The sequence below is a fragment of the Rhineura floridana genome, chromosome 18, assembly GCF_030035675.1.
Source record: "Rhineura floridana isolate rRhiFlo1 chromosome 18, rRhiFlo1.hap2, whole genome shotgun sequence".
Taxonomy (NCBI): Eukaryota; Metazoa; Chordata; class Lepidosauria; order Squamata; family Rhineuridae; genus Rhineura; species Rhineura floridana.
Window position 1 is genome coordinate 11,716,486 of NC_084497.1, and position 23,010 is coordinate 11,739,495.

General features: G+C 52.8%; 3 protein-coding genes across 8 annotated transcripts in view; 1 reads left to right on the forward strand and 2 right to left on the reverse strand.

The window, feature by feature from the left end:
• The window catches only part of EPS15L1 (epidermal growth factor receptor pathway substrate 15 like 1), a 52,628-nt gene extending 43,938 nt beyond the window's left edge, over positions 1-8,690 (forward strand). Inside the window, exon 23 of one of the 6 annotated variants that reach the window (XM_061600615.1) lies at positions 7,220-8,689. In XM_061600615.1, coding sequence (XP_061456599.1) covers positions 7,220-7,465 — 246 coding nt within the window. In that variant the 3' untranslated portion in view covers positions 7,466-8,689. Of the gene's footprint in view, positions 1-225; positions 5,557-7,219 lie in introns of those variants that run through there. The other 5 variants (XM_061600614.1, XM_061600613.1, XM_061600617.1 and 2 more) reach the window with 5 other exon arrangements.
• KLF2 (KLF transcription factor 2) lies at positions 8,671-11,787 on the reverse strand. Its single transcript, XM_061600625.1, has 3 exons — positions 11,542-11,787; positions 10,228-11,134; positions 8,671-9,358 (listed from the first exon to the last, which is right to left on the reverse strand). The coding sequence occupies exons 1-3, from the start codon at positions 11,611-11,613 to the stop codon at positions 9,183-9,185; spliced, it is 1,155 nt and encodes a 384-aa protein (XP_061456609.1). The 5' UTR covers positions 11,614-11,787; the 3' UTR covers positions 8,671-9,182.
• Positions 11,788-15,601: 3,814 nt separating this feature from the next.
• LOC133372797 (uncharacterized) lies at positions 15,602-22,785 on the reverse strand. The gene is made up of 4 exons (XM_061601866.1): positions 22,688-22,785; positions 20,094-20,619; positions 19,235-19,278; positions 15,602-18,066 (listed from the first exon to the last, which is right to left on the reverse strand). Exons 1-4 carry the CDS (start codon positions 22,783-22,785, stop codon positions 17,982-17,984), a joined length of 753 nt encoding a protein of 250 aa, XP_061457850.1. The 3' UTR covers positions 15,602-17,981.
• Between the last annotated feature and the right edge of the window lie 225 nt (positions 22,786-23,010).

Genomic DNA, 23,010 nt, shown 5'->3' on the forward strand with positions numbered 1-23,010 from the left:
GGACATAACCAGAGGCTGAGGCGAAACCAGAGCAGGGCATCTTTTTCACTTGCCCCTTCTCTCCGGCCATCATGTTTGCTGTCAAGGGGGAGTCAGATGTGGTGGGGGAGCTGCCGCCCCCCTCCCTCCCCCCCATGAGGCTGTGGGCTCCCTCCTCCCCCTCCTGGTTTGCTAACGGAGCGTCCCTTCTTTTGTTGCTCTCGACGACGTTGCTTTCTCCTTTAGCTCGGCAATGAAGAGCGGCAGCTGGCCTGGGCAAAGCGCGAGAGCGAGAAGGCAGAGCAGGAGCGGCTGGCGCGGCTGAGGAGGCGGGAGCAGGAAGACCTAGAGCTGGCCATCGCCCTCAGCAAGGCTGACATGCCGACGACCTCGTGAAAGGCCAGGGTGCCGCCAGCCCAGTGGAGCCGTCTCTGGGGGTACCTCTTCTAGATTCTTGCTCTTCCCCAAACCCTCCTCCACAACAGCCCCCCTGCCCCCTGTTTTTCATATGACGAAGTAAATTGCCTAACGGGACCGTGTTGGGGGGGCTTCCCAGCTCCTCCTGGCAAAGGACACAGCCCTTTGAAAAGAACTTGCACAGGTTGAAATGTCTGCTTGCAAGCCACATAATTTGCAGTGGCCCGGCTGGGCGGGGTCTGCTCTCCCTCCCCCCGCTCTGCCACTGGAGAAACTGCAGAGAAGCTCTTACCCCTCGTGAACTCACACTTGCCCTCAGTCTGTATTTGCCTTTGCTGCCCCCCAAAAAGATTTGTAGCCTAAACACCACCATTCTGGATGCTGCCACTTGCTCACTCCTGACTTTAAGAAAAAGAAAAGTGTCATATTCATAAAGTGATCACTTTGCTTTCATTTTGCCGTTACTAAGTCTCTTTCAGTTTCCTTCCTTTGGCCAGGTTTCTTGCTTATCTTAAGAGAGGATTATCTTCTCCCCTCCCTCCCCATTCATATATGAGAGGCTTGGGTCTTGCAGGATTGTGCCACCACTTCAAAGCCTTGGATTGTGGAATGCCCATCCATCCATAAGCTTGCCCTGCACGTAGAAAGCTAGCATTTCGAGGAGAAGGGGTCTGAGCCAACTTCCCCCCCCATAGTGTGATGGGGGGGGGAGCGGCAAGAGATGTGGCCAGTTATGCCTTTTGCAACATATTGTGTGGCGTCCTTTTACCTCTGCAGCCTGGAAAAAAAAAACCCGTTTGTAATACTCTTTTTGATTGCCCAGGAAAACTAGCTTCTAACGGCTTGCTCTGAATCCTCCGAAGGGAGCGTAACCAACACCAATTCATATTGAAACCAGGGGAAACTAAATACGTTGTGGGTAAGGGCAGGTCAGCTCTCCCTCTCTCTTTCTCGGTATTTTGCCTGAAAAACAAACAACATCCTGGAAAGCCTTGTAATGCTTTTGTGCATTTGCATACAGTATGTTGATTTTTGCGGACATAATTTGCATATTTTGTTTTGGTGGGGCAAGTTGAGTGAGGCTGGCAGACGCCACACTTGGGGCTGTGGGCTGTTTCCTTTGGGACGTGGCATTGCCTTTCCCCATCTTCCTCCCCCGCCTTGGACTCTGTGTGCGCGCCTGTCTCTGTGCATGGTCCCGCTGGGCAGCTCCGCCTTGTGCAGGGTGGGTGGGCTGTCTGTTCCTGGGGTGGGGGGCACCTGTGAGGCAGCTCCTCGTCCTGCAAACATGGCTCAGTGGACTTCTCCTGATGCCAGGTGAGGGCAGGGGCACTCCCAACACGCAGAAGGAAAGTCCAGTTGGGTATCCCTCCCTCCTCCCCAGGCGTCAGCAGCAGAGCCCCCTTTTCCCCAGGGGGTACAGACCTCTGGCCTCTTTGGGAGCTGGGGCTTCCCACACCCTGTTGTGGGGCCTGCAGTCCAGAGAGGGGCTGCTGGTGTGCTTCGCTCAGTCTTGCTGTCTTGTCCTTGCATTGCCTTGCTTTGTTTTTTCCGTGTTCTTGGAGAGGTTGTGTCTGGGTCTGTCGACCTTTGCTGGCCTGTTTGTGTCCAGGGCTGACGCTGCCTTTGGGGCTGAGCACTCCCCTCCTTCCAGCTCTCCCTCCCTTCTCCTCTTGTCTGGCTGGGCACTGTCCTTGGATTTCTGCCCTGACTTTGCCATCCTCTTGGGGGTGGGGGGTGGGAGGCTTCTCTCACCTCCTTGCTCTGACTGCAGGGACCAGCTGCAGCTTCTGAGCCGGCTTGTCCATCCTGCCACCCGTCCTCAGACCAAGCAATATCAGGGCCACCCTTGCCTGCGTTGTGCCTGGCCAGCGAAGACATCCTGCATCCGCCACTCGGGCAGGAGAGGCCCAGACACAGAAGCACCCAAAGATTTCAGATGCCCCCTTGAATCCACCAGGTCCTTGGGGTGTGGGGCTCAGCCAAGTGATCAAGGTTGAATGTTGAGGCTCCAGGGTAAAGGCGGGCCTTCCACGTCTGGCTGATCTGCGGATTGAGGAAAGGGCCGTGCAGCGCACCTGACCACCTCTGGCGACGCAGCGAGAGCCAAATCTCGGCCTTCCTCCTTGTGGATCCCCTTCAGCCTGCAAATAAGATGTGTGTTCAAGTCTGTAGATACGTTATCATTATTACCATTATTCTTTTTTTTTACACGTGTAAAAATCTGTCCTACACCTTAACTGCCTCTTGGGCACCCTCCCATCACTTAGCCCAGGCCCGTCTTTGTGCGCGCGCTTGCATACGCACACAGAGTTGGGGAATTCCTGCAGCCCTATTTGTGGCTCCCTGTTATGGGATGTAATTATATATTGTACATACAGAAATAGTATATAGTTTGTGTGTGTGTATTTGTGTATATTTACTCCATAGATCTGGGAGCAAAAGAACAATTCTTGTAGTTAGAATTTCAAGATCCTGCAAAGGGCAGGGAGTCTCTCTCTCACCTCAAATCCTGCCAAATGCTTCTCAAGTACAGGGAAGAGGGAAGGGTCCCTGCGCACCCTTGCATGGACAGATGGACAGACAACACCTTTCCCGTAATTGTACTCGCCTCTGGCGATGCATACCCTTCTCAGTTGCTCTTCGGGCGGGGGACTCTTCATCCTAGGTCTGTCTGTTTGTGTTTTGAGTTTTTTGTTTCCTTTACTGCTGGCAAAATTGGCTACATGAGGAGGAAGAGGAATGTTCTGCCTTTTACATGGAAGAAAATGAGTCTGATAACCCCACCATGAAGCCCCCAGAATTACTTGTAGCAACCGCTTGGAGGGATGGGCAAAACTGCCACCGGGGTGGGGGGCTGCCAGTCAGGAAGGTCACTGAACAGCAACGAGGCTTGCAAAAGCCCTCCTTGGCATGACTCCAGGGTCACATCCACACTATCCATTGACAACAGTCTCATAGCGCTTGAACAGTCATAGAGAATCCTGGGAACTGTAGCTTGTTAAGGGTACTGGGAACTGTAGCTCTGCGAGGTCAGCAAACTATAGTACCCAGGATTCTTTGGGAGAAGCCGTGACTGTTAAAGAGTGGGTGGGTGTGGATGTGACGCTTGTCTCAGTTGCTAGCGTCTCCACTGCTGATGCGCCTGGGGAGCTGTTCCCCTCCCCCAAGCCCCCACTCTGTTTATTTGTTTTTTAATTTTTTGAAATTCATTTTCAGTGAATAAATTTCCCCCAAAGTGGGGGCGAGGGAACCAAAAAACAACAACCCAAATACATGTTGAAGCATCAGAAAATAAATTACACTGCATTTACACCTTTTTCCTTCTAGGTTACAAATAAAATAAAGGTATACTGAGGGCACAGTATCCTGCTCAGAAGGGATGTAAGGGAAATTGCTCCCATTGCCAAACCCCATTATCATGTGTAAAACATTGCCACATCAAGAATTCTAAACACGAAGCGACCCGTCTGGAGGATTTCTGTTGTTCTCTGTATGATTCACACAGTTGATAAACTCAAACCAGTCTCCAATAGATTAGTCCTCCTTCACCTGGCCATGGTGAGCTTTCAGATTTTTGGTGATTTTTTTCTGCCACACTTTATTATGGTCACAGTAGGTTAAATTGGGTCCCTTCCGTCCAGTGTTTGGCCACTGTTCATCCGGCTGACGTGAGCAGTTGCCGCAGAAGCTGTTTACATTTAAGGTCAGCACTGCTGCCAATAAACAAATCCCGAAGTGCCAGTTGGGGAGTTCTGTCCAGTGGCTGAGCGACGTTTTTTTTGCAGTTAGTCAAAAGCACTCACCACATGTGAAAAAATATGCCTCTCTTCTTGCACCGTCGCCAGCATAGAGGAGAGGCAGCAAAAGAAATGCAGGATAGCTGCACTGGCGTCATGTGCCACCTGTGGGCTAGTTTTAGCATACTGTATGTTTCTTGATCTGTGTGACTGGCATTTGAAGTGTGGGTTTAGTCCACCATTTGATCCACTCCTGTGGGTCAGTTTCCGCTCTGAAATCGGCTTCCCACAATTTCTGGCCTGCATCCTATAGAGTGAGGACTTTTGCTGTCTCCTTGTGTACATGCAACGGGGTGGACCGCTGCCCTCCAGAGCAGAAGCCCTCCAGTTTTGTCTTGTGTACTGTGTGTGTGTGCATGTGCCTATCCTTATTTGTGCCTCACACCCTTCAGCCTCCGCCCCCAAGCTGAGGTCCCAGCCAGCTCTTGCCATTATAGATGTGCCATGTTCTGGCTGGGGAGGGAGGGGACCCCCCTTTCTACCTTTCACTGGTTGTTAAGAGACTATATCCTGGTTTCTGTCCACGGTTCCTTCTTCCTCTTCCACAGACCCACAAAGGCACGTGTTGTCCTTAATCTGTGCTGAAATAGCTTGTTGATTGGGGCAACCCCTGTAGCCCAATCGTGCTCTTTGCTCACCTTTTACAAAGACGGCTGCCCTTTTCCTCCACACACTCTTTCGTCCTCTGTGACAGAGGAGATCCCCCTCTCTGGAACCCAATATAGACCCCCCCCATTTAAGTTGGTCATGCCCATTTGATTTCAGCGCCTCTCCCCTCAAGTCTGCTGGATATGTACAACCCAGCGAGGTCTTGAGTTCTTTTTCTTAAAACAAGCTGCTGTCTTGCAGTGTTGTCTGCTTCTCTTTGGGTAGGAGCAATGGTTTGGGTGGGCGGGCTTCTCTTTGCCCTCCTCTCCCTGGTTTAGGAGTAGTAAACCTTGCCGAGAGGGGCCGGCCACTGTGCCATGCCCTACTTGGCACCAGGAGGGTCACCCTGATGGGCTCTCAAAGGTGGCAAATGCATGGTGAGTGGCTGGGAGGGGAAGTTTCAAACACAGTTTGGTGGGGGTGGGTGGGCAGGGTGTTCTGCTGCTGAGGGCACAAAGAGCAAGCATGTTCTTCAGATCCTGGCTGTGTTGACCCCCTCCCCCCACCAAATCTAGTGGGGAGAAGAGCCTCCCAGAGGCTGGCAAATGTATATCCAAACATGCACGTGAGTGTATCGTCTAACAAAACGGGGTGGTGGTGGTGTGCCGGGGTGTTTGAATGTTAACCCATGCTCTGTGTTCATTGTTTAATATAAGAGAAATGTTATTGTTTAATATAATAAATGAAAAGGTTACTTATTTTGGAGCATTTGAGACTCTGGGGTGGCTCTCCTTTTAGGAGGGGTCGAGGGGGAGGCAGACCAGCTCAAGTCATTCTCTTTGGCCTTGGGTCCTCTTGGCCACAGAGAATCTTTCTTCTCCCCCCCCCCGCCTTTGCTGTGCAGCAGCCTCCGAGGGGGCATGTGGGGGGCCTCTGCCTGCCATTTCAGCTCTCACCTGGCCGGTTCCCCTTCTTGAGTGAGGGTGACATTTTGAACAGTCCTCCTTGCCGTTCCAGTTACCCAGGTCACAAAATGGGCTTGTAGATGGGGGGGGTGTCAGGAGCCCAGCAGTGGCAGAGCGTCTGCCTTCTCATGCACTGAAGGCCCCCGTTTTAAATCTCCAGCTATCAAGGATCAAGTTGCTGGGAAAGAACCCCACCCCTGCCCCCCCTCTTCTTCCTGAGGCCCTGGAGAGCTGCCACCAGAACTGGGCAATAGTGTGACCTGCATTCCTGAGCTTTGCAGAAGGCTCTGGACCATTGGAGGGTCGAAACAAAACTTTCTGGCCAACCGATTCCCCTCTGCCCCCTCCCTCCATTTTGACTCCAGACAGTAAGGCCTAGGCAGTTGGGGAGACTTGAATGCCCTCCACTGGATGCTGTCAGCCCCCTACTGAAGTGTCAGAATGGCATTTCAGGAGCATGCAGCTTGGCAGGTACCTTCACAGGATGGGGGGGTTGGATGGTGTGGCTTTCTCTGGGGGTGGCATCCCTGGTGAGCGGGCAGGCACCTGAGTGAATGGGCAATTGGCACCTCCCAGCTTGCAAGAGCAATGGGCTCCTTCCGTGCAAGGAAGTATAGAGTGTTACACCATAGCCTCATTTGCCCCAAGGGAAAGGAGCGGGAAATGGCTAGAACAGTTGCAGCAATGGGAGCCCATTATCTTCCTTTGCTGTCTTTCTGGAACCAGATTGTGCAACTGGTTCCTGCTGAATCAGATGGCAGTGTGGATGCAGGAGCCCTCCTGTGGCCTCCACAGACCAGCAGCAATCTCAGCTCATCTTTGCAGGAGGGAAGTCTTGCTTTGCTGCTGCCTCCCAGATATGACAGGATTTCGCTTTTCAAGGCAGAGCTGTCATTTGTGCAGCTACTTTAAATAGTTCCACAGTCATTTTCTGCAAGTGTGTAATTGAGAGTGCTAATTTTGGCAACTGCTATGAACAGCAGCCCAGCCGTCCATGCAAATTGTAGACCTCTTTTCCTTTTCTTGTGTTTGCCAATTAACCATTTAAGTGCCGGGTGTTCAGTTGATGGCATCTGAGCTACAGCAGTTGCTACCCAGGAAAGGGTTTGTGGGGTTGCAGCGTAGACCTCAACAAAGAAAGATGAGCCCAGTGTACGGATGCAGAGGAAAGGCAAATTCCATGTTTAGAATCACAAGAAAGGGGATTGAAAATAAAACTGCCAGTCTCTCTACCATGTCTATAGATATATACGTTGGTGCAACCACACTTGGGAGTTCTGTATACAATTCTGGCCACTGCACGTCAAAAAGGATATTAAGTCAACCCAAACGATCAAGGGGCGAGAGCAACTCACCTACGCGGCAAGGTCACAACGCTAGTTTAGGAAAAAAGGTGGGGTGGAGGCAGGTGTATATAATTTTTTGCTGCGGAGAAAGTGAATGGACATTTTTGTTCCTCTCTCATCCTAGAACCCAGTGGAGCCATCGAATGAAGTTGAACATGGGGAGATTTGGGCCAGGCATGGCCACGTCCTCCCCACATTGCAGAGTCAAACTGTTGAATTTGCTATAAAACGTGGCAACAGCTACCAACTTAAGAGGGCTTTAAAGCTTTCAAGGGCTGCGAGTCTTGGCTCCCCTGTGGGAGGTGGTCTGCCTCTCTCCAAGCAGAAGAGGCTTATTGCATCTGCGGACCTCCAAAAGGAATTGGCTTAACCGGCATGAGAATTTTGCTGGCTTTTCTTATTACTGAATCCAGCTTTTTCCCCAACGTGGTGCCCGCCAGATGTTTTTGGACTACAGCACCCATCAATCCCACCCAGCACCTGCTAAAACATCTGGAGGGAACAAGGCGGAATTCGCTGGGCGGGCGGGAACTTTTCTGACTTGAGAAGCTGTTGAATAAGAAGACAGCGGGGGGGGGCATTTGAGCACCTTCAGGTGCCCCTGTGGTTGTAAGGGCCTGTTGCACACACCTCCCCTCTTCTCTGGCAAAGACCTACAAACTCCCCCCCCAGCTGCCTTTTCCCCTTGTCAGTTTGTGGGGTTAGGGTTAGGATTTTGGGGTGGGTTTTGCCACCACAAACCTCTTAATTTGTTTGTTGCGAACAATGAGGTTTGATAACTCGGCTCCTCCCATTTTATAACAGAAAGTTGCAGAAAAGGGCAACCAAAACGATGAAGTGTTTTGAACACCTTCCCTCCAAAGGAGGACGGCATTTGGGAGACCTCGCAGAGATGTGGTGGAAAATTATACAGGCTTTGGAGATAGATGCAGCTCTCACACCCAAAGCTAAAAATTCTGACGTGCTGCAGGGCGCTGTGGTGATCCTCTCCATGAAAGAGAGCTGGGGGAGGGGGTCATTTAAAGGATGTACCTTTGCAACTGACTCAGTTTAGACTCTTCACCACCACCACCACACCTGACTGCCATGGAGCAGATGAGAGCAACTGCAACAGAAGAGACAGGAGTCCTGCATTTTAAAAAAAAGGACTCCATAATTACTGAAATGCAATGTTTACATTTTTCAGGGTTTAAAAAACAAAACAAAAAACCAACATGCCCATAGCCTGACTACTGCCACCTCTGTATGAACATCTGGAAGATATTTCAGGGTGCTCCCAAAATAGCAAGTAAATTAAAAATGAGAGTCAAATTATAGCCTTGGTTGCTGTTGAAATAAAGGGCCAGGTTTGGTCCTCAGCCTTGCCCTGTGGTCTGCCCGTTTCTTGCTTGCTAGAGGGAGAAAGTTTTGGGCGCGTAAGGGGAGTAAGGTCACTACGAGGGCCAAGATCACCACCACCCTTTTGCAGACAAGGTGGGTTTTTCCTTTCACATGAGGCATACGGATTTTTAAAGGAAAGAATAATGCCTATCCACTCAAAATTGATTTAGAAATTGTTTTAGAAAAATCTTCCCCTTGTCTCTATATACAGAAAGTTTTATTTTTACTTTTTTTTAAAAAAAAAGGGCAACAATTTACTCGCTTTGTCTTCTGTTTCCATAGCCCAACACTTCAGTATAAAACTATACTTTATACATATATACTTAAAACCTTTCTTTACAAGTCCTGTAGAGGAACTTCTCCAGACGACGTAATTCTCATGTAGAGGAAGACAACTGTTGACTGTGCCGCACAAGCACCAGGCTGCAGATGACGGATCTCCCTTGCAGCTCAGGGTCTGGGCAGTCACAGATCAGCTTGCCCCTTTGTCTTCAGAGTCCCATAAATAAGTCCCACTCTCCCACGGGTGGAGACACCTCAAGAAGCACCGCCATCTGCGGCCTCCTCGCTCAGTGGCCACCCTCAGTCACCACCCACTCCTCCCCCCCCCCCCCCCGCAGGCGAGGCAACGTAGTACCAGCTACAAGTTCCCTAAACTGTCCTGGCCGGTCCTTGGTGCCACACCTGTGGGACTGTGTGTGGGGGGGCTACATGTGTCTCTTCATGTGCAGGGCCAGGTGGTCTGAGCGGGAGAAGGCCCGGTCGCAGAGGTGGCACTGGAAGGGCCGGTGCCCAGTGTGCTTGCGGTAATGGCGGGTCAGTTCATCGGAACGGGCAAACTTCCAGCCACAGCCGTCCCAGTTGCAGTGGTAGGGCTTCTCGCCTGCAAGGGAAGAAGACAAGGGAGGGTTGGCATGGACCAGGCATGGAGCCGCTGCCCTCCTACTCCCCAAGTAGGAAAGGGGACCTGTCCCCCCCGCCCAGGTAATTCCAGCAAAGCGGGAGGTGCACTTAACCGGCAGCCTGCCTGCCTGCCCCTCTGTCGCTCGGACCTCTTTGGAGCAGTTTTCTGCTGCCCCGTCCTGTCTCCAAAGCTCAGAGCCCCCCCCCCCCAGAACAGGCTAGTGGTGGTGAACATCTGTGGCCCTCCAGATGTTGCTGGATGCAGTGGACAGCAAATGGGCAATGCCATGATGACGAGCTGAAGTCTTGCAACATCTGGAGGGTCACAGCTGTTGCCCACCTCTGGTGCTGATTAACCAACCAACCAGTCTGGAGAGGCATGGGCTCCCTGATCTGCACTGAGCGCAGTTCAGCCATTGCAGCCAAGGACACACACCCAGGTTTATGAAAGTATGGACTACCTTCAAGTCAACCCGACTTACAGCAACCCTACAAAGAGGGTTTTCATGAGGCTGAGAGGCAGTGACTGGCCCAAGGTCACCCAGTGAGCTTCAAGGCTGTGTGGGGATTCGAACCCTGGTCTCCCAGGTCGGAGTCCAACACTCTAACCACTACACCACACTGGCTCTCTCCCCGCTTCAGCTACAGGACACTCCACTTCGGGTATGTTTGGTGGCAGAAGCCACCTCAGAAAACGAACCAACAGGATGCTGCCCACGCCACCCAGCCCAATGTGGCTTGCCCTGACTGGCAGCAACGGTTCCAGGGCTATGGGCTGGAGATGCTGCCATTGGGGATGGAGGCGGGGCATGCCCAGCAGGGGTCTTGGCAGAGGCAGGAGGCCTTTACCTGTGTGGGTCCGGAGGTGCGCCTTCAGGTGGGAGCTCTTGGTGTAGGTCTTCCCGCAGCCAGCGTAGGAGCAGGTATGCGTGGCAGTCCGTTTGCGCGGCCAGGAGCGGCGCCCCCTCTTGGGCTTGGCTTCCAGCAGCTCCAGCGGGGAGGAGGGCGGGGTGAGCAGGCCCCTCGGGGCAGAGGCCTGACAGGGGAGACTCTCCTCGAAGAAGGCGGAGGCGCTTGCCTGCGGGTGGGGCTGGTACTGGAGCGGGTAGGTGAAGGCCGGGTGGTAAGGCGGCGGCGGCTGCAGGGGCGCTCCCCGGCCCTCGGAGGCCGCCAGGAGGTCGTCGGGGCTGAGCGGCGGCGTCTCCGCGCCGGGGATCTGCGGAGAGGCGGCGGCCAGCATGCAGGGCGTGGGGCTGCTCTCCTGTTTGATCCTAGGGCAGGGCTGCGGCGCCAGGCCCGCCAGGGGCCCGTAGTCCATCTCCGGCTCCGGCTTGATGCTCTCCTCCGCGAAGGGCGGCGGCGGCGGCCTGGCGAAGGTCACCAAGAAGCGTCCCTGGATCACGCCGGTGGCGGACAGCCCGAAGCTGGCGGCGGCGTCGAGGTCGGGTAAGAAGGCGCCGCCGTAGGGAGGGGGACTGCCCCGCGTTTCCAGCGCGTTGTAGCCTCCGGCAGGTGAGGAATTGAACTCGTAAAAGCCGCTGGGGGCAGGGGGCTCCATCGTCGGCGCCGCTGTGTAATCCCCGCGGGTCGAGTGGTAGGACCCCTCGGGGTGGTCTCCGCCGCAGCCCATAGAGAGAGCCAGATCCAACACGTTGCTGAGAGCCTCGTCGTCCTTCGCGGCGCTCGGCGCCTCCCGGCCTGGCGCGGGGCAGTGGCCGGCGGGCAGGCTGGCCTGCTCCAGGCCGCAGGTCCAGCGCTGACAGGGCAGGAGGAGAGAAGGGCCCGTTAGGAGCATCTTTGGGGCTTAGCTGCGGCCCGTCCCGTCCCGTCGGGGAAATGGGCGCCTGGAGGAGCCGAGGCAGCGGCAGCAGTGCCCCAGGCCCGCCGCGGCGCCCCTCCACCGCCTGTGGCCCGCAAGAGTGTTGCGGCGGGGCACCCTCCCCGAAGGCAGAGCCCTCGGAAGGGGCGGCCGGGAGATCCCAAAGCCTGCCCCTGCCCGCCGTGTGACACTGGTTGTCCCGGCGTTTCAGGGGTGGGGAGGGATCCTCGAGGGCTAACTAATGCCTCCCTCTGGAGCGGACGCGGCGCTGAAAGGGACTCTCGCGGCGTCGGGGGTGCCCCTGAGCATGTGCAGAGAGCCGGGGGCGTGGGGAGGGTACTTACAGGGTGGACTGGACGGTTGTCCCTGCAGAAGGAGGCGAAGGAGGGCAGGGTCGGGGCCGGCAGCAGCGCCATCTCGGGCCGGGACGCTGCGCTGCGCGGACTGGCTTGGATGCGGCGGCCTGGCCGGCGGCGGCCTTTTAAGAAGCGCCCGGCGAGCGCGCCGGCCAATGGCGGCGGCGCAGGAAGCGCGTCCCGGGAAGGGGGGGAGCCCGGCCGAGAGAGCCGCCGCTGGGGCTGCTGCGGGGCTGCCCGGCCCGGCCTAAATTTAGACCCGCTATAAAAGGAAGGCGGGCAGCGGCAGCCGCAGCAGCAGGAGCGCGATGGTGGAGGCCGAGCTGCGGCTCCTCCGGCCGCCTGGCTTCGGACGCCCCGTGCTCGCTCGGCTGCCGAGGGCGGCCGCTCCCTGGGCGCTCTGCACATGCTCGGGGGGGGGGCTTGCCACGGCGCTGCCGAGCAGAGGCTGCCCGGCGCGCCTTCGCTGCAATTGGTGCTCCAGCCTGGAATGGGCCGAGCCCCTGAGCGCGTGCAAAGTGGCTTCTCCTAGCCCTCCCCCCTCCCGCGCACACGGGATTCGGGATCGTCGTGTCTGAGCCCCCAGGAAGTCCCGGGTGGACTTGAGCGCCCCCACCCTGCCCGCCAATAGTCTTGGCAACGGCACCCTTTGAAATGGCGAGGCCGGTGGCTGGGTGCCCCTCTCCTCGGCTTAGGTTTGCCCCAGAAGAGCCCCAGCTGCTCTGGATCGATGAATCCGGAGCAAAAGGGCGCGATCGCGAGTTGTACTGCGAGTCCAGTTCCGCAGGGACCACGACAATGCTGGTGCTTCTGAACATGTGCAGGGTGCCTGTCCTGGTGTACTGAGCAAAGAAAACAATAATGTAAAGGGAACAGGACGTGCAACTTCATGGCTCAGATGAAGTCCGAGTGCTCTTGGGTGCTTCCTAGAGTAATGTTGCTTAATAGTGTAAACGGATTGTTTGCTACAGGTTTTTGTGTTTGTTGGTTTGTTTCAGCAGCGGCTTCTTACTATGGGTGCCCCTCGTGCAGGCAAATTTTTCACAGTGTCCACATGACATCTTTGGCATAAAAGTGCCAGCCAGTATCCACCGCCCCCATTGTAATTTTTATTACTTTCCATTTATGGCTTATCTTGAAGTGATAGAATAATAAAAATATCACCAGTAAGAACAGATATCAAACAATTTCATGGATTAAAATTGCATGGATTTACCCTTTCCAAGAAAAATCTGTTAAAAAAACCCATACCTGTTGCCAGCTGCCCATTTGCAATCTCCATACTATCTGTGTACAATATTAAGGCTCTATCTGCAGGCACCATTGTTGGATTTTCCACAGAAAGGGTAAATCTGGATTAAACTGGAAAAATCTGGCTGGCAATTTGATGCCAAAACGTGTGGATATTGCAAAAAAACCAAAAAAAAAGTTGCATGAATGAGGAGGATCTAGCCCATAATATCCCTGGATTGAAGCACCCCTAGGGTTAGAAGAAGCACTTCCTGGGAGAGAGTGACTTATAATGACAGCCCGGCAGTGTAGTTCACACTCTGAGTGGTTTGCAACAACCCTGCAGTGTTGTGCACAGGTATTAGTCTCTTGAGGACTGGAATGGAGCCTAGATAGTAGCTTAAGCACCTGCATTGCTTTATTCCCATATGGCAAGCTGGGCAGAGCTAACGATCCTCACTCACTGTTATATCCCTATTAATTTATTTATGAATTTATAAACCACTCTCTATTCAGGGAATACCGAAGTGGTGTACAGAAATAAAACAAATATAAAATCTAACATCAGTCATAAAAACATTGGGCCGTATCCAACTGAGTCTTATTGAAAGCTGACCCATTCAAATTAATGGACAGGACTTAAAAAAAAAACTCATTGTAGGCCAAAGCACTCAGCGGCATGCAGAAAGCTTCTGCTCTGTCAACGAGCATGCAGACTGGCTGCATTTTAAGATGTTCAAAAACTACAAACAAGATTGCCCGTGACGTGAGGCCCAGATTATATCAGGCACTCCTGCCTCTGATGCTGACTTTGATTTTACAGGCCTCCCTGTGACAGACGCACCTGCCAAGAGCCTTTGCTTCCTGCACTGAGGGTGCCATGCATCTGAAGACGTAACGAATGTGCCAAGACCATTTCTTGCTCTTAGAGTTATCCTGACAGCCGCCCTGCATCATCCACCCAGAAACACTCAGCATGTGCCGAGGGCCTCACCTTGCGCCTGCGCTGCATGCCTGATGGTCTCTCCAGGCAGGACTATGAAAAGGCATCTGAAACCCTGGAGAGCAGCTGCCGGTCAGTGTAGGCAATGCTGCACTACATACCCCACTGGCAGCTGCTCACACTCCTAAGAAACAGGAGAGGCCCTGCTGGATGGAGCCACTGCCCCCTCTGCCTGCTTCATGGGTGCATCAAATAATGCAAGTTATTTGGGGACGGGGGGCTTCGCTGCACTCCTGACTTAAATAAGCCCCCACAACAGCTGCACCTCCTTCTCTGGGCCTGACCTCTTTTGTTGCTGTTGTTAAAAGAATGGCGGCAGCAGCTCATAGGCAAGCGAATCAGATGGCCAAATCATCCTTGTGCTTTATGGTTCCTCAAAGCCCCTCTTAGCGCACGGTGCTGCACCTGGCCAGAAACAGAGGAGCCATGGGGGCTCCCTGTCCTGCAGTCAGAATGCATACAGCCCCCACAGCAGGGCAAAGGGGGCCCATCTAGTCCGGGATCTGGTTGTCACAGTGGCCAACCAGACAGATGGGCCAGCCCAATGGGAAGAGGCCCACAAGCAGGATCCAAGCGCAACGGCCGCAACTCTCCCAACTTGTGATTCCCAGCAGCTGCTACTCAGGAGCGCAACCACTCCACAGGGAGAACGGAGCCAGTGTGGCTAGTAGCTCTTCAAGGCAGCCGTCTCTAACCCACTGCCCTCCAGGACTCCAGTTACCATCAGCCCCAGTCAAAATGGCCAGCGGTCAGGGAGGATGGGATGGCATCCAGTGACATATGGGGGGCACCAAGTAGGTGAAGGCTGCCTTAAGGAGGATTGTGGGCCTGGCTGGCATCATTTTGTAATAGGACACAGAATAATGGGCTCAAGTTGCAGGAAGCCAGACTTCGACTGGACATCAGGAAAAACTTTCTAACTGTTAAAGCCATATGACAATGGAGCCAATGACCTAGAGAGGCAGTGGGCACTCTGACACTGGAGGCATTCAAGTGGCAGCTGGACAATCATCTGTTGGGAATGCTTTGATTTGGATTCCTGTATTGTTTTATTGAATTTTAATGTGTACGTCGCCTAGAGTGGCTTCGGCCAGATAGGCGACACAAAAATTAAATTTTATTATTATTATTATTGAGCAGGGGGTTGGACTTGATGCCCTTATAGGCCCCTTCCATCTCTACTGTTCTGATTCTAGCCATTGAATTTGTCTAATCCACTCTTTAAAGTTGAACATCGGAAGATCTCTCCTGGATCAGGCCAACGGGGGCTGTCTAATCCAGCATCCTGTTATCCCAGTGGCCAGCCAGATGCCCCTTTGGGGAAGCCCACATAGAGTGGAATCCTGTGTGTGTGGCTTGACTTGACGTGTGCCCTGGGCACATCTCCTTGGGACCAGCGTGGCAGACCAGGAAGGAGGTGATGGCCCAAGACCCTGCAGAGAGAGGGTGAGTCAGAGGAGACTGTTCTGAGCCAGATGGGCCGAGGGCCTGATCTGGAATAAGGCAGCACCCAGACCAGGCGTGATGGCAGCAATGCCTTATGTGTGTTGGGGGCATAAGCCCACTTGGAGGTGTGCGTAGGGTTGCAGCTACTTGGGATCCCTTTTCCTCTTTATTTGTTAATTGGGGGGGGGCTTTTTAAATGAATAAATATCTGTGTACAGCACCTAGCAGAGATTTCGTGCTTTATGAATAACGAACAATGTTGGTAGTATCACAAGTCTCAAACTTAAATGCATAAATTGTGTTCCACTTAACAGTGTTAATTTTATTTTATTGAATTTGTATTGTTCCCCTCCTTTCAGAGGAGCCCAGAGCAGCAAACATCAAAATGTTAAAACAATACAATTTAAAGTTAAGTAACTTATTTAAAACATGCAAAAACAATTGAGGACATTTTAAAGCAATCATATAACTTCATAGTTACTAATCTCGAGGTTGCCATGGCCAGTATCTCTCAGCCATCAAATATTTTAGAAAACCTCCCAATCTTATTCTTTTCCAATAATAACTCAAAAACAGATTTTATTTTCTTACATGTTGATTTTGCTCCATCCTATATAAATATGACCTTGTTTGTCCCATACTCCAGTGGCGGCTCCACCTACATGGAATTCTCTCCTGCTGAGGTGCACCTTTGCTCCCTCTTGCTATTCCTTTAGAGGACCGCTAGGTGCACCAATGTTTGAGGGGGCAGGCGGAGGGCCTGCTTTAGATGAGTGGGATGAGTTTTCCCCTGTTGTGCTGTTTTATGATGCTGCTCTTTTATGTTGCAATTTTAATTTGGTACAGTTTTTTTAAAAAATTAAGTTTGCACTTGTTTTATTTCTTTGGACCGCCCTGTGACTGCAAGTTGAAGAGCGATAATTCCAATAAATAAATGAATGAATTAAAGGATCCACAGCTGGGGCATGATATCTCTGGCTCTGTACTCCAGGAAAACACCACCGTTCCTATAGCAACTGGCAACTCCTCTGGGCGCTGCAAGTGGTTTAGCTGACATCATGTGTGTTCAGAGGCTTGCCTGTAAAAGTTCACAGGCAGAGCAACTGCCTCCCTGCCTAACTCCCAGTGCACGGAGCAGAGTGAGTCATGCTTTTGCAATGTCACACTTGTGTAATCCCTCGCTGTCAGTCAGTTGCTGTCAGTGAAAGGTCTTCTTCACCAGGGAAACACTCTCAACTCTCCTTGGTGGAAGAGGCTGCCTCTTCCTCTGCTGCTGCTGCATGACTCAGCCCAGGCACTGATCATTGGCCCTTTTTGGGATGGGAGAGTGTGCTCAGCACAGCTGTCTCACATCTTCATGGCTACAGACAAATATTGTGGCCCTCAGTTGTGCAGCTGCATGTGCATGCCTTTCCGTGACTACTAGCCACGACGCTATGATCTGGATCCACTGCACTAGGCACTGCTGCGGACCTCTGGTCCTGCTCAGGGGGCTTTCCCCTTTGGGGCATCGGGATGGCCACTGTGAGACCAGGAGCCTGGACTAGGTGGGTCCCCGTGGCCCAATCCAGCACTGCAGTGGTCTCCTTAGGTTCTTAAGCAGGGGCAATGAAACTTATGCCATCAGGACTCCCCCGAGACTCTCCCAGGCCACACCCCTTCTCTGTGTCCTCCTTGACTGATTTTATTATTTATTTATTTGTTAGATTTATATCCCGCCCTTCCTCCCAGTTTTTGCCTGATTTGAAGGTACCCTTGGACTGCAATAATGCCTCTTGCTTGCTGGAATAGAGAGATGGCAGCATCTCCAGGTAGGACTAGGAGGGAGTCCCTGCCTCAAACCTGGAACAGCTGCTGCCAGTCAGTGTAGACTTTGCCTGCAGCCAGTGCTGCACCACCGCCGCCTTCTCCTCCGTGCACAAGCGAGCGAGGGGATCCTGGGGAGCCCTTATATAGCTAGATGGACCAATGATCTGATTTGGGATAAGGCAACTTCCTATCTTCTTATGACCAGATAGAGCCACCTGGGGACTTGACAGTCAGGGCAGTAAGGCCACACCTCTCCCCATTCCCAGAAGCACCTGACATTCCCAGATTTGCTACCTCTGTGCATGGAGGTTCTCCATGAACGTGTCTGAGCCCCTTTGAAAGTCACCTGTGCCAGTGGCCATCACCATAGAAGGGACAGGCTGCAGCTCAGTGGTATAGCATCTGCACTGCATGCAAAGGCCCCAGGTTCACTTCCTGGTGTCTCTGGGAGAGACCCCCGGCCTGAAACTGCCAATCAGCACAGACTGTGCTGAGCTAGCTATACTAAGGCAGTTCCTGGGTAATCCACTGTGCATCTGCTTGAAGGCGGCCTGTCTTCTCCCTGTTCTAAACCCACTGCCTGCCTGAGAGCCTAGCATTGTCAGAGGGAAAAGAAACACCTTTGAGAGCTCCATTAACACAGATCCCACATCAGCGGGATGTTTCGAACTGAGCCAGTCACTACGGAGAGACGCTGCTCCGTCACTTGGCCTCACAGTGACCAAACACTGTGCTAAGGTGACTGGCGCTCGCTTTGACTTGCACCTACCGTCAGGGGAGGTGCAGAAGTTCTGTACCGGCTGCAGCTTGGAAGCCCGTTTTGCAAGAGCAGGCTGGCGTGCCAAGAAGCACTGGAGGCCAAAGAGCAGTGAAGGCCTCATGAAGCGCTGCCCCTCCATCCTTGGGAGGCTGGGCTTGTGTCGTGGCACCGAGAGCTGAGTCAGTGATGGAGTTGGCAGCACCTGCCTTGGCCGGCCTGTTCCCGGCTTGAATTCGTGGAAGTGTGAATCAGCGGCTGGCTGGGCCTGTGAGAGGAAGGAGGGCGATGACTGCATCAGAGCGCTGTCGAAGAGGGGGCCTCAGCGGACATCCCACCACAGCGTTCATTACATCACACAAACACACGTGTGTCTTTCCTTCCTTCAGGAAGGTGTTTCAGGCTATCTTGGAAAGCCACAGGAGGACTCTTCAAGAGGCACTCTTGACTTTCAGCTGGCCCTGATAGCAGGCCCAGTTTTAACGATACCACCAGCAGCTGGAAGAGGTTCCTCCCTGCAGAAGCCTTGGAGGGGTGTGGTGTCCCCTCCCTCATCTGCCTGGCCTCGATTCAGAGGGGGCGCCGGTCTTTTTCCAGGGAGGATTGCAGCCTCTCCTGGGAGGGGAAAAGCCCCATTGGGTGCCCAAATGGAAGGATGGAGGGACGTCTGGCATCTCTGGCCGGGCCCCTCCTCGCACCCACGGCAGGGCATTTTTTAAGGAATTGTTCCTGGGTGTCGATGTTTTCATTCGAACGGCTTGCACATGGAAGCCCCTCTACCACGTACAAGCCCTGACATTTGGACTGAGGTGAACCACGTGCACCTCACAACAAAACAAAATGGGGGATGAATACAGCCTTACAAATGCGTTTACACAAGTCATTAGCCTAGCAAAATTCTTACTAGCCTGCCTGCCCGCCCACTCACCAGTAAATACATGAATTAAAAAGCAAATTAAAATTAAAAACAGCTGCTTAAGATCCACACCCTGCTGTAGCAGAATTCTTATGGAAAAAACAACGAAACTGCAGAGAACCAGACATCACTGTGTACAGGGAGGGAGATTTTGTTAGGAAGTCTTTCAGAAAGACTGGTAGCTTGTGAGAACTCTCCGATGTGCCCTTATGTTTTTTCTGCTTCTATTCGATTTGACAACAGAAGATTTATGTAACTTTAAAGTTGACAATGAACTTGTCAAGGATTATCAATACCTTGGCACAGTCATTAACCAAAATGGACACAATGGACAATAGTCAAGAAATCAGAAGAAGGCTAAGGCTGGGGAGGGCAGCTATGAGAGGACTAGAAAAGGTCCTCAAATGTAAAGATATATCACTGAACGCTAAAGTCAGGATCATTCAGACCATGGTATTCCCAATCTCTATGTATGGATGTGAAAGTTGGACAGTGAAAAAAATGGATAAGAGAAAATCACCTGCTTTGAAATGTGGTGTTGGAGAGCTTTGAGCATACCATGGACTGTGAAAAAGACAAATAATTGGGTGTTAGAACAAATTAAACCAGAACTGTCACTAGAAGCTAAAATGATGACATTGAGGTTATCATACTCTGGACACATCATGAGAAGACCTGATTCACTAGAAAAGACAATAATGCTGGGAAAAACAGAAGGGAGTAGAAAAAGAGGAAGGCCAAACAAGATGGGTTGATTCCATAAAGGAAGCCCCAGACCTGAACTTACAAGATCTGAGCAGGGTGGTTCATGACAGATGCTGTTAGAGGTCAGATTCATAGGGTCGCCATAAGTCATAATCGACTTGAAGGCATATAACAAAATTCCATTTCATTAACATTTCTTGCTCCTAGTTTGTTTCAGGGGCTTTTGATCCGAATTTGTGTTCTTGGTTCCCCGATTACGTTTTGTGTGTCCATTTGTGTCCTCCAAAACGAGGCCTGGGTGGCCATTTGGACACACACCGCTCATTTAAGAGAGGCCTTGACCCACCGCGCGCAGGAAGAGGCTCGCCGCTCGCCAGCTTCTCTCAGGCGCAGCCACGAGGATCCCCGCCGCCGCAGGAGCCCGCCGGGCAGCCTGGCCCTCGCCTCCCCCCTCCCCGGATTTGCTCGGCAAAAGCCCGGCGCTGCTTGGCGGAGACGAGCCGCGCGCTCTTCCTCCCGACTGGCGCCCGCGCCGCCGCACCCCCCCCCGTGTGTTTGTGTTTGCCACGTGCCCTTTCAGGGGGGAAAACGATGCGATTCTTCTGGGAGAGGCTCGCCGACGGCGGCCGGGCGGCCCTGCAGAGGCATAGCGGCGGCAAGTAGGGCCGGCCTACCTGGCGCCGGGACCCGGGGTGCTCCAGTGCGGCGGCCCACGCGCCCGCGCCCTCTCCACGGAGGAGAACGCAGGCGGGCAGCCTTGCCGGTCGGGCCCCCTCGCCAGGCACCTGCCCCGCTGCCCGGCCCTCGGCGGCCGCTGCCTTCGCCTGCAGCCAGCGCTGCGCCGCCTTCTCCTCCGTGCACGAGCGAGCGAGCGAGCGAGGGGATCCTGGGCAGCCCTTATATAGCCCGGTTATTTTTACCGGCCGCGACCTCCCTTGTTGCTGCTGCTCCTGGCGGCGTTTCCTCTCCCGGACGCTGCTCAGGAAGCCGCGCTTGGCTTGGCCCGCGAAGCTCCTGGTGCGCGCCCAGGGGAGGGGAGGGCTAGATCCCCCCCCTTCACGATACAGAAGCCCTTTCAGAGCCCGGCAGAGGGCGAGCGGGCAGCCAGCGCTTGCTTGCTTGAGCCGGGCCTGGGCGCCCTGGCCCCGTCGGACCGTGCCAAGGGCGCGACGGCTGCCCCGCCGACAGGCTCTTTGCGGGCTGTTTGTCGCAGGGGACGGTGGACTCGCAGAGCTTGGGAAAGTTACTTTTTAAAACACTACAACTCCCATCAGCCCCAGCCAACATGGCCACTGGATTGGGTTGATGGGAGTTGTAGTTCAAAAAAAGTAACTTTTGCAAGCGCTGCGGCGGAGGGCATGCCTTTTTGCACCCTCGCCCTTTTCCTTTTTGGAAGTGGGGCAAGAGCAACTCCTGTTTTGTTCTTTTGTTTAAGCCCCAGAGGGAAGATAAAGCGAGGGTCCTCCAGATGGACAGGCTTTTTACCTGTGATGCTCCAACTGTGTATTTCTATGTATTTCTATAGATAAAGTAGCTTTTCTTATTTACTAAGTCTCCAGTCTCAGTGATGCTGATGCAGGGTAAAAGCCTGCTTTCTTAGGCAAACACACGCACATGCTGGCATGCTCTTATTTCAACATCTGCTGTTACTCTCTGCTGCTGTGGTGCTGCTTTTAAACGAAATTAAGCAACACAACTACACACAGTGCAACATTTTCACACTCTGGAAGAATATAAGGATATCTGCAGCATTCTGCCCACTCCAAACACTTTACTCACAGGGCCTCCATAACCCTTCTTACTGTGATGTACATTTGTATAGATACTAGCAGAGATTTTCAACAGTCTGAGAGATACTGTGTGCCTGTGTGTGCGTTTACCTAAGTGGCAGGCTTTTAGCCTGCATTGAGATCACTGAACACTGAGGAGGAGGGGCAGATAAACTTCCCTGAGCATATCAGTCTGCCACGGAAGGAAGTCCGTCAGAGCATCACAAGTAAAGGTAGTCAAGCCTAGCCATCTGGAGGACCCCCACTCATCTCCCTTCTGGAACATGACCAAAAGAACAAAACAGGAGTTGCTCTTGCCCCACTTCCAACACTTACAACCACCCAGCAAAGTAGGCCAGCAGCATTGGTTCCCCTTGTACAGAATTTATTTAACCCTGTTTTCTGGTCCAAGGAAAATCACTAACCAGTTTTGTTACTGTTTTTGCCAGGTGGGGTCAGGGAAATAGGAAATAGCCCTACATTGAGTCAGGCTGTTGGTCCATCTAGCTCAGTATTGTCTACACCAACAGGCAGCCGCTCTCTCATGATGTCAGACAGGAGTCCTACCTGGAGATGCCCCGGACTGAAGCTGTATTGCAATTCAAAGTGTAATACAATAATGTAGGAAATAAAAACAGCGACACAAATACGGTTGAAAATATATATGAGTAGTTAATGTGGACCTGCCACGGACCACCTGAATGAAGCCTGTGGACCCTTGGTAGCCCATGGAGCACAGTTTGAGAGCCCCTGCTCTAGAATGATCAGAAGAAGGTGGCTGTTTCCTAGCAAGAATATGAATATATCTTCCCTAAGGTGGGGTAGGCAGGCCTGAGAGAGTCAAGAGGGTGAGCCGTTTGCAAACCCACCCCCCCCCAAAAAAGTCCAATGCAGCATAGCTAATTTTCCAGAGAACTGACTCTGAAAAGTCTGGCCTGAGACCAATCCATATTGTGGACAAACTCTGGCAGAGACAGCAGAGGATCTCGGTCTTCTTCCACCCTTGATGTCCAGAGCACATCAAAGCCTATAGCGAGGAAACTGGCCAAGTCAAATCAAGCCATCAGCGTGAGCCTGGGAAAGCAGAGAGGCCAGCTCCCCAACTGATTAACACAATCTGCACCCCTTCCAAAAAATAAGTGATCAGAGGTGCTCTTGCCACCAAGAAAAAGCACGAGGGGCCTTCTGTGATCAGGATGCTTTAATTTCAAACTCGCCCAATGACCAACTCCAGCTGCAAACCACAAAATGGGTCAGGCCAGAGAGTTGGACTGGTTGAAGAACAGGGATGGAAGGGGCCATTTTTAGCATTCCAGAGACTGCTCATTACAGCTCCAGAAGCCGCAGAAACCCACCCAAAATAGTTTGCCCTTTTATTTGGAAAGAGAAGCACAGAGGGAGCTATTGGGACTGAGGCAGCCCTATTTTTATACAGAGCAGCAAGCGCAGTTGCAGTTTGTACACGGCGCTGGGCTAAACGGTGCCAGCTGCGTAAATACTTGGCCTGCTGCTCCACTTGAAGCTGGGGGGGCCCCTCTTGCTCTGCCGGGCGCTTGGAAGATCTCCCTGCTTGTGCAGGGCCATCCGAAGCCTCCATGCATCCGCTGACACGCAAGGAGGCAAACCTCAAAATGCAAAAGACATTCTTTTGCCGCTCGGAGAGGGCTGAGTGTATTTTATCCACACTTAATGGGCATAATATTTGCTTTGCTGTGTGATGATTATTTTAACATTGCAGAGCAAATTCTGCCTTGCTTTCCTTGGCCTCAGCTTTTTATTATTGGAACCTGGCAGGCCAGCCTGTTGTGAGCCTAATACTAGT